The following is a 12024-nucleotide window of genomic DNA, read 5'->3' on the forward strand; positions in this document are numbered from 1 at the left end:
CTCTACTTTACAGTTTCAGCCTAGTTGTGTTTATTCATATCAGGTCAGACGGTTTCTGTTTGGTGCTTGAGTTCATCCCGTCCCACGAGTTGATGAAACATAAAACAACAGTTAAAATAGAAAATCAGCGAAGATCACTCACGTTGACTTTTGTACCGCAGATAGATGTAGACACCAGCAATGACAAGGATGACGAGGACAACAGGTACAACTATTGCAGCCATGTTAATCCTCTTGTTTTCACCTGTAAATCAGGAGAAACAACAGGTTAACAAAGGATTAGACCTGCTGCACAGGAGCTTCTATGCCCACCCTAGAGCCTACAACAGCCAATGAGTGATTATATAGACAAACCACCCACTCTCTCCTCTTTCTCCTCTCTGCTGAGCCACTAACAACCATCAAATCCAGAACTACATAGTTCAACAAAACACTGCTCACCTGGTGTAGAGACAGATGATGTTGGGTTCTGTGGATCTGAAGAGACAGATATTACTTTATGTAGTTTAATGCTCTTTGTATCAGCTGTTTTTCCACCTCAGGACCTGTTTTCGACTGTTTTATCTGAACTTTAAAATAACTATAATGAGTGCAATGCTCCTGTTACTCTCAGGCAGGTGTTTCAAGGTCACAAAATGGATGGATGACCAGGTGCCTGAATATTTCCTCAGAAAAGCATGTGTTACGTGTTCATCTTCAGTGATGTTGATGGTGTTCATCTGAACTTGGATCACGTAAGACTACATGAGACTGGGAACATCTCTGTTACGCGACTTCACATCCAACCAGGAGTGTTTCATGTTGTTGACTGGCTCAGATTGTGTTTGTTTCATCAATTCTTCTTGATTTTTGTGCTTCTGCTGTTGTTCAGTAGCTACATAGTTACACTGTTTTGTTATTCGTCTGTTTTAAGTGTGTTTGTAGTTAATATTTCTGACTGTATTCTGCCGTAGAGCCCTAGTCAGCACTGGGTGTTTTATTTTGGAAGATTAACCTGATGCACTACATCGTTCTGTGTCTGACTTCCTGTCTGACTCGATCTGCTCTGTGCAGCTTGACACCGCTGCGATTTTGCTTCTGTCAAAAATAAACTTGGCACGTATTCAGAGATGCTTCTGGGACGCTGCTGAAACATGTCGTGGTTCACAAGAATTGTCTGAACGATCACAATCAGCTCCAGGGACGTTATCCAGAAACACTTGCAGAGCTTCTGACTGCTTATAACTTTTTAAGCCTTTCATAACTTTATGTTAACTTCCAGGAATAAAAACAGGTTACACTAATTTGTCAAATGTCAAATCAATCAGGTAATAATTCATTTAAACCAGTTCCTCATAGTTTAACTGTAATTAAATAATTGATCTGAATGATCTCTCACCAGGGATCTTTTTGGTTTCGGTGATGGACTCGTGGGAGTGACGGTTGTAGACGATGCAGGTTACAGACTTTAACCCTGTAACGTTGACAGAGCTTGTGAAGGAGAAGGTTTTCTCTGTTGGATCCTCTTGTGGGGACGTCTCAGCATCCTGCAGGTCCTGCTGTTCATCACTGGATCTGTTCAGACCCTTCCATGATACCTGAGCTGCAGGGTATCCTCCTCGTGCTGAGCAGGTTGCACTGTTGGTTGTGTGGTTAACCGTCAGGACCAGATGCTGGTAGGGAGCTGTGAGTGTGACAGAAAGAACAACTGAGACATTTACAGCACTTTGATATGAGGAGAGATTTATTGAGGTTTGGTGTGAAGAAGCTTCTGAATTTACCTGAAACCTGCAGCCTGGATCTGCACCGTTCTTCAGACAGTTTCTGCTTATCGAGTTTAACGTAGGCAAAGAATGTTGTGTTATTATCTTCAGGAGAAATGTTGTCAAGTCTGAAGGAAAAATTTCCAGAACTAAACTCAGAACGAAAGATTTCACTCCTGTTCTTGTATTTGTTTGGTTCTTTTATTTCATCCCCATCTTTCCAGTGAAACAAAACATTTCTTTCGCCGTCCTGCCAGTAAAACGTCGGTGGATATCCTGGGAGAGAACAGGGGAACAGGACGGATCCTCCAACAGTGGCTTTGAGAAGCTGCTCTGAGATGAGACCTGTAATGTGCGCTAGAAAAGAAAACATATTTGTCAGTGAAAGAGGAATAATAAGTACAAAAACACCAATAACATAAAAAGTAAAGTAAAAAAAACAATAAACTAACTTCACGAGAAGAAGGTGCGTCCCTGTACAGAAACTCTGAGCCTGACGTACAAACATTCAGATTCAGATCAACTGCAGACTTTGTTCACACCAACATGTGGAAGCTGAACAAAGCAGCCGAGATACAAGAACCAACATGAACAACTTCATCTTTCGACCATCCGAGGAAGTCAAGAGCCGCTTTATTGTTGATGGAAACGTCAAGACAACAACTGGAAACTCTTACAGACCACGTGTGAACAAAGAGCCTGCGTACAAATAGCTGCTCCTGTTGACGATACCATCGCTCGATTACTTTTTCCTGGGCTAGGTGATAATATTCACTGTATTTCTGTCTCCTATTGATCACGTCATGCACCCGATGTGTTGATGTCAAATAAAAAACGAAAAGGAGGAAATGAGAGTGAGTCTGTAGTAGGGGTGTGCCAAAATATCGATACTACGTTATATCCCGATATTTCGTCTTGAGGTACGTTATCGATACACTGGTGCCAAATATCGATATTTAAATATATATCGATATATATATTTTTTTTTTGGCCCACCACCACCCCTCTGAGGAGGACAGCTTTATCTGTATTCAAACATAGGTATACAACCAAATAAAATTCAAAAAATGGTTTAAGTAGCTCTGAAACCCACATATAGATATTTAATGATAGTTGTAGTCAGTGTGTGTGTTAAGAAGAGACACTGTGCAATATACTCTTTGTTTACTTGGCTGTCATTCATGTGAAATTGATTGACAATGTTTTGTCATTCCTGTGAAATGGATTCAGTGCATTCAATAAATTATGAATTTCTTCAGTGACGCAGATATCGTGATGTATCGTGGATGAAATTTCTTGCAATATATCGATTATCGCAGAATCGTTGTATCGTGATATTATCGTTATCGTGGGCAAAATATCGTGATAGTATCGTATCGCGAGGTACCTGGTGATACCCAGCCCTAGTCTGTAGCCTTGTCGTCTGTATGAAAGATACAGAGGCAAGACACCGTCTGTGTGGATGGAAAAGCCAGCAGTGTGTGTCGGTCTGATGCTGTTCAGCCTGACAACCACCAGAGTGCGTGGAGCGTCAAAACACCACCAACACACAGCCCTCCTCCTCCTCCACCACCTCCTCCTGCTCCTCCCGCCCTCGCCAAAGACTGACCACGCTGGATAGTTTGCAACGGAGACGCTCTCCCATATTGATAAGAGCATTAAAACTTGAACAATATGATTTAAAGGTTCATTTAGAAGAGATAACAGTTGTGCAATTGTGCAAATTAATCGCGAGACAACTATGGACAATCATTGAGATAAAATGTGATTAATTATGTTAAATGACTGACAGCATTGGTGCACAGGTAGTTGAGTGGTTAGAGCGCATGCCATGAATGCAGTGGACCCCGGTTCAAATCCATCCGGAGGACCTGTACTGATCTATCCACTGTCAGACAAATAAAGGTGTCTATGCCTCAAAAAGAATCTTTAAAAAGAAAATGACTGACAGCGCTAGAACTGAGGCCTGAGGAGCCGGGCATCACTTTCTCACAGTCAGTGACATAAAAGTCAGAAATAGCTTCATTGTCTATCTGTATATAAATGCCTGTAGGAGCCATAATATTGTTTACATTGTAATTTATGTTACCAGGTGTCACTGTTGTATTTGGCACATATGTTATAAATAGGAACCAACGTTTTGCCCGGGCAGGTGTTTCCACCCGGACAGGTAAATAGTTTTTGACCGCTCATGCTGTGGCTGAAGCTGAGACACGTTGTAGCTGAATTTAAGTTAGTCTTGTTTTGTTTACAAAGGAAAGGTTTGAAGTTTGATCACTGAATGAACACACATAAAGGACAATAATGAACTACTAAGTGTTGAAGACAAACTGTGTCAAAGCGTGAATCAATCACAAGCGAGTTAAGTAGTGCGTCAATCAAATCATCTGGTCGGAAGCATCTCAGTAGCTTTACGCATCAGCTCAGCTCCCACAATGCCTGTACTCATTAATGTTCTGCCCGAGGCGCCTTACGTATTCATACAGCTGCAGTTTGAATACGACTACAGTATGACAGGAGGAAGTACGAGTAGTTTCTGTCAACTGAGTGTCTGCACACACCAACACTACCTCACTGATCTTAGATATCGATCTGTTACTATATCTTAGGAACAGAGATGTCTGGGATCATATGTATCAATATCTCTGTATTGATCCTCACCCGTCGCTCTTTGTGGAACAGAACAATGAGATGTTAGCTCACCTGGCTCTGTTCATGTTACACAAAATCTCCCTCTGCCACAACAACGGGTGTGTCTGGTGAATCTGACTGTACATTTTCTTAACAAACCAGCCCCGTGGTTCACAGACTCATTTGTTTCTTCCTCTAAATAAACACTGTTGACATTATTGATCCTGCTGCTGGTGTGTGGATCACATTAAATTCACCACATTTACCTCAGTTGTATTCTTATCTGAAGCCAATTGTCAGTGTTTGAATAAGTTATTCTCCCCCAAGTGAAGTTCTTTTTCACTGCTGATAGATATAAAATGAACTTTGTACATTTCAGGTCACACATTATTATATGTTGCATAACACACTGAGCGACTTCATAATGAGAAGTGAATCTGTGGTCGCATATAAAACTTGTATGCATGACAGTTTTTAACCACAAAAAAAGCAAAGCTCTTTCAAAGTTTCTTTCATTTGATCAGAAGAGGACGAGAAGCCTCCGAGGCCCAATATAGAGAAAAGAGATTAAATAATATAATCACTTAAAGAATGATGACACCCTGCTGCCCTGCAGAATCAAATCAAAGATCACACATCCAGTTTACAGTGAAACAAATTATGACTCGTCTGATTGTCACGTTCGTTTGAAGCACAGAGGACAATCATTCCAGAGGTGTCTACGTTCCTACATACTTCAAACTTGATAAACCACCTCTACCTGTATCGTGCAGTCAAGGATTGAATTATAAAAATGAAACAGTTTCCTCACCACATCCAGTTTACAGTGAAACAAATTATGACTCGTCTGATTGTCACGTTCGTTTGAAACACTGAGGACAATCATTCCAGAGGTGAATACGTTCCTACATACTTCAAACTTGATAAACCACCTCTACCTGTATCGTGCAGTCAAGGATTGAATTATTAAAAAGAAACATTTTCCTCACCAGACAGAAGGACGATCAGCAGGATGGTGGAGGACATGACTGGACTGAAAAACAAAGATAAAGAATGTGATACAGTAGCTGTGTTGTCATGATCAGAGAGTCACAGCAGGGTGAGCGGGTGTGACTGTGTTTTTTTAAAACATGGGAAATGCAAATATAGAAAAACATAATGAGGAAGTATTAGATAATATTACAAAAGTCTCGATCGTATCATCAGTGTTTCCTGTTTCCCTCCATCCCAATAAATGTGACTGTTTGTAAATTAAAGAGCACCTACCAGATCAAATCGTCTCACAGCGGAGTTCAGCTGTTCCTCCACTGCACACCTTCACCTGTGACGCTGTGAACAGAAAGCAGGCAGCTCAAATATGCAAGTGTGCCGTCTGAAGGAGGAGCCACTCCTTGATCATCTGCAGCGACTATAAACAGGCAGGACTGGACTTTGTGTTTACTGGAAGTCAGTAACACAGTCATGTCAATTTAAACAGTTTACAATAAAGGAGGCGACATGAGTTGACCCCATAAAAGTCACTCCAGTCCTCGTCTCCTCCTCCTGATGATATAAAGTCAGGTGAAGTCTCAGAGTCCAGAAACATTTCTAGAGCTTCACAGTAAAACAGCGATGCAGCATTCTGCTAAACCAAACGTAAAGAACTACCCATACAATTTAAAGAAAACCTCTAAAACTCCTTTAAAACTTTGCCAAATCGGCTGTTAGCACTTCCTGTTTGCAGTGTACTCATGCACGTACAGACATCGTTCACTGGATCAGTGTGAGACTGAAGAAAACCTAAAACATGATGTTTCTAAGGCAAGTTCTGCTCATGTGAGGAGAGACGTTTCTAAGCAGATTTATAAAGTCATCCTCTCCTTTACTGTACGGTGCAGAAAACACCTCAGTCAAGTTTCAAGCAGAATTGAATGTGAAAAGATGTTATTTGAATCAAGTCTCCAGCTACTTCACTGACTTTTTATCAGCATGCAGGGAGGAGATGATGATAATATTAATAACAAGAGTCTCCATCCTTACCTGCAGCATGTGAGGCAGTCTGTCAGATTTGTCCGTGTCTCCTCGTCCCTCTGAGATCAAACACTGAAGCAAACAGCTGGAGTCTGTGATCCACATCAGTTAACTGCGACTGAAATATGTCCTGTAATCTTGGTCTTGTCTCAACGAAGGTTGTTTTCATGCTCTGGTATCCGTGCATTCATCTTGCACAGAGAGAAGTGTAGATCTTCCGTCAGATAAAGTGTGTTACAGAACTGCTGCATGAGGCTTTAAGGTCAACAGGGAAAAAAACAATTGTTTTTAGTACAAATGCCATCGACTGCAACAGACTACAGTTTGTTTCTGTTGTGTTCAAACACACAATCAGTGCCTTGATGAAACGGTGCATTCAAATGCTGAATAAAAATGCAGGAATCTTACCGATCAGGACAGGAGACAGTGAGCGACTGACGAGGTGATGGCTGAGAGAGAACGAGTTCACAGCTTCACGTCACAGAGGAAGTGAAAGCCTCAGCCTCGTTCACAGTCTTTCCTGGGAACTGCAGCAATGAAGTGTATTATGTTGTCAACATTGCTGACAGTCTATGAATTGTCTGGTCTTTAAGGGCCCAAGTCTTTGAACACTTCAAGTTCTGCAAAATGTTTCTCTGGAAACAGGATGTGTGATGTGGAATAAAGGAAAACCTGGAAAACAATAGGCTGCAATCTGCTCAGAATAGGAAGCAGTTTGATATGATCCAACCCACTTCATCCGTGTATTATAACCAAAGTAGGACAAAGATGTTTTGCCAAAACTCTGTAATCACGGAGAGGTCAGGCTGAGGTCTTGTTGAAGACAGGAATCACTGCGGCACCAACGGACAGATTAACGATGGCTGGATGGGGGCGTGGCCTGTACCGTGCAGGGATGCTGTGCTGTGAGCAGGTAACGAATAAACAAGCCGGTGACAGAACGTCCTCAGGTCACAGAAAGCAGCCAAAAAGACTGAGAGGAGAGCAAAGAGCAGCTTCTCCAGTTTGTCTGCTCTTAATACTCTGCAGATTTTCTTTTGAACCGCAGCCTGGAGAAGGCAGACAGAACTGCTAACTGCGAACTGCTAACTGCAGCTAACGTAGCAGCAGTTAGTGGTTTCTTGTGCAAAAATTAAAGCTACCCGTACATCAGGAAACTCTGTAAATCACCGGCAGGCCAGGCCGAGGACTTCAAGAGGAAATGTGTGATCCACATCAGAGTCCTGGTCGCAGATACAAATCCCTGAGGTACAAAGAGACAGAACTGGGCGGGCGTGTTCTCTACTTTCCTCTGACGGCTTGTTGTCTTGAGAGAAAAAACACCAGAAATGTTGCATTCAGGGCTTTTTGCTGATGCAGACCTGGAGACAAAAAAATGCAGTGACCTGCAGCTTCTCCGTTCAGTTTGCAGAACTAGAATTTCTAGTCTTTTTGTTGAGAAGTTCTGCCGTCCTCTCTGCTTCAAAACTACTGTGAAAGTATTTCCTTCGCCCTGCCCTCCTTATCATGAGGTAATTCCTCTCTGAGCTTCCTCTGAGCGTCTGTTTTTTTCACCCCTCTTGCTGGACTTCTGTTTTGATTAATGCAGCTGAATCCTCTTTGCTTCCAGGTCCTCACATACTGCATTCGTGCCTCCCATTCCTTAGTAACCTGGCTGATGTCCAGAGCAGCAAAAAAAATAACCACATAGTTCCATCCTAGAAAGATTGATCTGTCTGCTGTGACCGAGCCGCCAGCTGTATTAATGAGGGTTTGAAGCTGCTCAAGTCCCGGTGGTACGAGGAGACACAAATCAACAGGGGAACAGACTTCGACACAACACCGTTCACTCTCCCTCGAGCAAGTGTTTCCACAGTTATACCAGTTGTTCTAACGTTACCTGGGGTTAATGACCGGGGGAAACATGCCTCTTGCTGTTATGGTTGCAATGTGAATAGCACAGAGAAAGTGAGACTTAGAGTGAACATGCTGTCTGGATTGGATTGCTGTCTGTCAAATTTCTCTCTTCCCATTTCCTGACGCACTTTGCCCGTCGTATCCTTCAAATAAAGCCATGAAAAGCCAGAAAAAAGGTAGCTAGGTGCCCCCAGTAGCTCGCTTGATTATCGAATATCCCATGTACAGCTGCTGTGTCCTCGTCGAAGCTGCTCGGGCCGGAGCTGCTCAACCTGTCATGCCTTCTCTTTCCCCCAAATCCCACCAGTCACTATTTGCCTGACCGGTCCTTCAGATAATGTCAGGACAAACCAAAGTAATAAAAATGTTTTAAAAAGGGTTACAGGTATTTGGGGCGCCTCAGTAGCTCCATTGGTAGAGGAGGCCTCCCATGTAAAGTAGCTGTGTCCTCGCTGCAGCAGCCCAGATTTGATTGTCGCTCTTCACCTGTCCTTCAAAAAAAAATCAATCATTCAGGGCGCCCCAGTAGCTCAGCTGGATAAGCGTGCCTCCTATGTACAGCTGCTGTGTCCTCGCCACAGCAGCCCAGGTCTGATTCCACCCTGTCGCCCTCTCGGCCCATTTCCTGACACTCTTTTCCCGTCCTTTCCTTAAAATATGGCATGAAAATAATTTATCTTCTTAAAAAAGTAACAGGCATTTGATGTTGGTGGTCCGAACAGAGATTTCTCTGAATCTCTTTATGATTTTATGGATCGTCAGATGGTGAAATCCATAAAAATGTCAGTGGAACAATATGAAACTGTTGGACTACACAACGTCACAGTTTCGGCTCAAGTGGTTGAGCCTCGCCTCGTCTTTGTGAGTCATTATCACCTGTTGCCAACGGACCAGATTTCCCACAACTCTCCCCGTCTGTCTCGACTTGTTCGGACTCAATCGCTCCCGACCACAAGTCAATCAGCTGTTTTTGTCCGCGGACCAATGAGAGATTATGTTTTACTATTTACTTTGTGGCAAAAAGAAACCAGGCTGATGTTTTGGTGTCGACCCGCTCAGCAGACCGTGACAGAGATGCAGCATGTTCTTGTTTTACCATGCTGGCATAATCGTGAAGCAAACTGGGCCTGTTGCCATGGTTACAGAGAGGACTAGGAGGGGTGGGGGGGTAAACAGAGTGTAGAAAAGAAAGAGTCTGGGAGAGCGAGCTAGAGAAGAATAGAGAGAGGGAGGAGGAGGAGGAGGAGGAGGAGGAGGAGGTTTCAGTGGCCCTGTTGAAGGCTCAGCTCGGCTCCTTGGAGATGTGAAAACACCAGATGGATCTCTGACAGAGGACGCGGTCAGACAGGTACGCTGAGCTTTACGTTGACCTCTGACAGGCTGGAAAGGTGTTTTCGTGTGTCACGGCTGAATAATGTGAGATCTGTAGAATCAGCACGGCGTTTTAATCTTTCTGCCTTCCTGCACATGTAGATGCAGGTCGTAGTTCTGCGCTCACATGACGGTACCAAGATGCAATCATATAGTCAAAGTCAGGGTTTGCAGCCGGCCAATGATGTGCACAGGACCGGGATAAAGCCGGGCCGAGCTGCACCTCCAGGAGGGAATTAAAAATAACTGCTTTATATTTACTTCTGTGGCTGAGTGAATACAAGACGACCACGACTGATGAGTTAAATCACTGTTTCATGTTCTCATCAGCCTGTTGTCGTCATTCGAGGGTTCTGGATGAGTCTTCTGCAGTGTCGGGTCGCAGCGTCGGTCCTGTCGGTCTGGTTTCATTGTGTGTTTTCTGATTCTGTGTGATCCTCATCACTAGCCGTTTTTAGACAGAGCACCAAGCCTCCAATTTGCCGTCCTTTTGGCGGCTCGGTCCGCGGTTTTAGACAGAGGGCGGCAAATCGGGGGTCTGCTCTGGTCTGCAGATTTTCCTCCTCGGAGGGTACACTTATTTCCACCTCGACTGCTATCTAAAAACGAGGCGTCAATGTGCCGGCCTCTGCGTGAGGTGGGCGGAGGTGTCGATGACCTGCACTGTTGTGCGACCCACAGCTGGGGAGTTTTAAAACCAGGAAACAGCTGATCACAGCAGTCAGTCCATCACTTCATCCACGGACATTAAGATGAACAACTGGACAGCCGCTGAGATCCAGGAGATGCTAGCGTCTCCTCGGTCTCTGTAGCTGTTTGGTTGTGTTAGCTTGTTGTTGTAGCAGCAAGCTAAGACCGGTTGCTACTTTCAAATTAAAAGCCCCCCGCTAAGAACCCAGTTCTAAACTCCAATGGGGTGCAATGTAAAGCTCTTATTTTGAAGACAAATACGTTGTCACTGTTCACAGCCCAACTTCGAGCTTCACGTCACGTCACATGTTTACGCCTACCTCAGAGGCGGCTTCTGGAAAAGGAGGAATATTACGCCTCCGTTTCAGAAAGACAGGCCGGCACATTGCCGTCCTTACCTTGGAGCAAATGTGCCGCCTTTTCTATCTAGAAAGGGCTAGTCTTTCCCTCCACACCTGCTCTGCATCTCCCTCTTTTCCCTCCTTTCAGTGGTTATCAGCTGCTCCTGGTTTACCTTTCCTCCTCCTCACCTGTGTTACAGTACCTGCGCTCCAGCTGCAGCTCGTCCTCCTCGTTAACTAAGTTTGGATCTCAGCCTGTGTGCTGCAGCTGGCTTTATCAGTTTGTCCTGCATTGTTTCCCTCAGACACCAACAGCATGTTTTCCTGACGCTACCTTTCTGTTTGTGTTTCGCATGTTTACTTTGCTCTTTGTAGTCATAGTTAGTTTGTATTCGCTCTTCCTGGTTTCTGCATTTTGGTCGTTACTGTAACATCTGCAACACAGAACGCATTCAGTTATTTGTGAAAACCTGCTAAAATATATATTACACTGAAGAACTGTAGCTTGAAATTCAGGCTTTGTTATGGTAATATTTATGATATTATCTCTTTTATGCTTCTTCACACTCACAACGTCACTACTTCATTCTCATAATCTCAGATGTTTTTCTTTGATAAGGCCTTAAAGCTGCGTTGTTGTTGGTTCATTAGCTGCATGTTTAAACATCATATAGTGGCTATAAGAGCCGTGTTGTGTGTTCATTGAAACAGCTTCTGCTCAGTTCACCGTCTCTAAATGAAGATGAGACAGTGGATCATCTGAACAATATAACCCGCCTGCTCAAAGAGTCGCTCACAGGTTTTACTGCAATTTCCTTTCCTGTAATTTACTTAATGGCAACATTTTGTAGTCTAATCTTATCTAGCTAAGTAGTTGGCTAATATCTCGTTAGCTTCGGTCGCAACTGATTTATTTGTTTCCGTGCTGAAAGGTTGTTTTTTTCCTCGCACTGTTTGACGGTCTAATGACAGAGGAACACGTTAGCTGGTGGTATCTTGTTATTTTCAGGCACTCGTACAAACAAGGGAAACTATTTGTGGACTTTTGACGCCTCTGGGTTCTCAGAACTGACAGAATTGGTCGAACAGTTAGAAATAAGCGGTCACGCGGGTTGTGAATGCACCTGCAGCTGAATCAGATGTTACTGGAGGAGAAACAAACATAAGCTAACACTTCTGTCTGTCTGTCTGTCTGCATGACTTCCTGCTTCAACCTGCACAGACACACTTTTAATTTCACTTTCTGATAAGTCTTGTGACTTAACCAACAAGACCAGTGACGCAGATGGCTTTTGAATTTGAAATGAGGTTTCCTGAACAGACGTCACATCGTCCAGTTTCGT

At 43.6% G+C, this 12024-nt stretch overlaps 2 protein-coding genes across 6 annotated transcripts in view; one reads left to right on the forward strand and one right to left on the reverse strand.

Moving 5' to 3' along the window:
• Positions 1-7406, reverse strand: part of LOC115588020 (butyrophilin-like protein 2) — a 50669-nt gene extending 43263 nt beyond the window's left edge. The window contains exons 1-6 of the mRNA XM_030428256.1: positions 6792-7406; positions 6393-6638; positions 5640-5702; positions 5363-5406; positions 1761-2099; positions 1379-1663 (exon numbers count right to left, since the gene is read on the reverse strand). Coding sequence (XP_030284116.1) covers positions 1379-1663; positions 1761-2099; positions 5363-5399 — 661 coding nt within the window. The 5' untranslated portion in view covers positions 5400-5406; positions 5640-5702; positions 6393-6638; positions 6792-7406. The remainder of the gene's footprint in view (positions 1-1378; positions 1664-1760; positions 2100-5362; positions 5407-5639; positions 5703-6392; positions 6639-6791) is intronic.
• The window catches only part of LOC115588026 (uncharacterized protein C21orf62 homolog), an 84676-nt gene that overhangs the window by 52592 nt on the left and 20060 nt on the right, over positions 1-12024 (forward strand). For 2 of the 5 annotated variants that reach the window (XM_030428264.1, XM_030428267.1), the window contains exon 1: positions 9517-9627. The exons of 2 other annotated variants lie outside the window; for them this stretch is intronic. The gene's annotated coding sequence lies outside the window, so the exon portion shown is untranslated. Of the gene's footprint in view, positions 1-9516; positions 9628-12024 lie in introns of those variants that run through there. One more of the 5 variants, XM_030428269.1, reaches the window with a different exon arrangement.

Source organism: Sparus aurata, chromosome 9 (genome assembly GCF_900880675.1).
Source record: "Sparus aurata chromosome 9, fSpaAur1.1, whole genome shotgun sequence".
Taxonomy (NCBI): domain Eukaryota; kingdom Metazoa; phylum Chordata; class Actinopteri; order Spariformes; family Sparidae; genus Sparus; species Sparus aurata.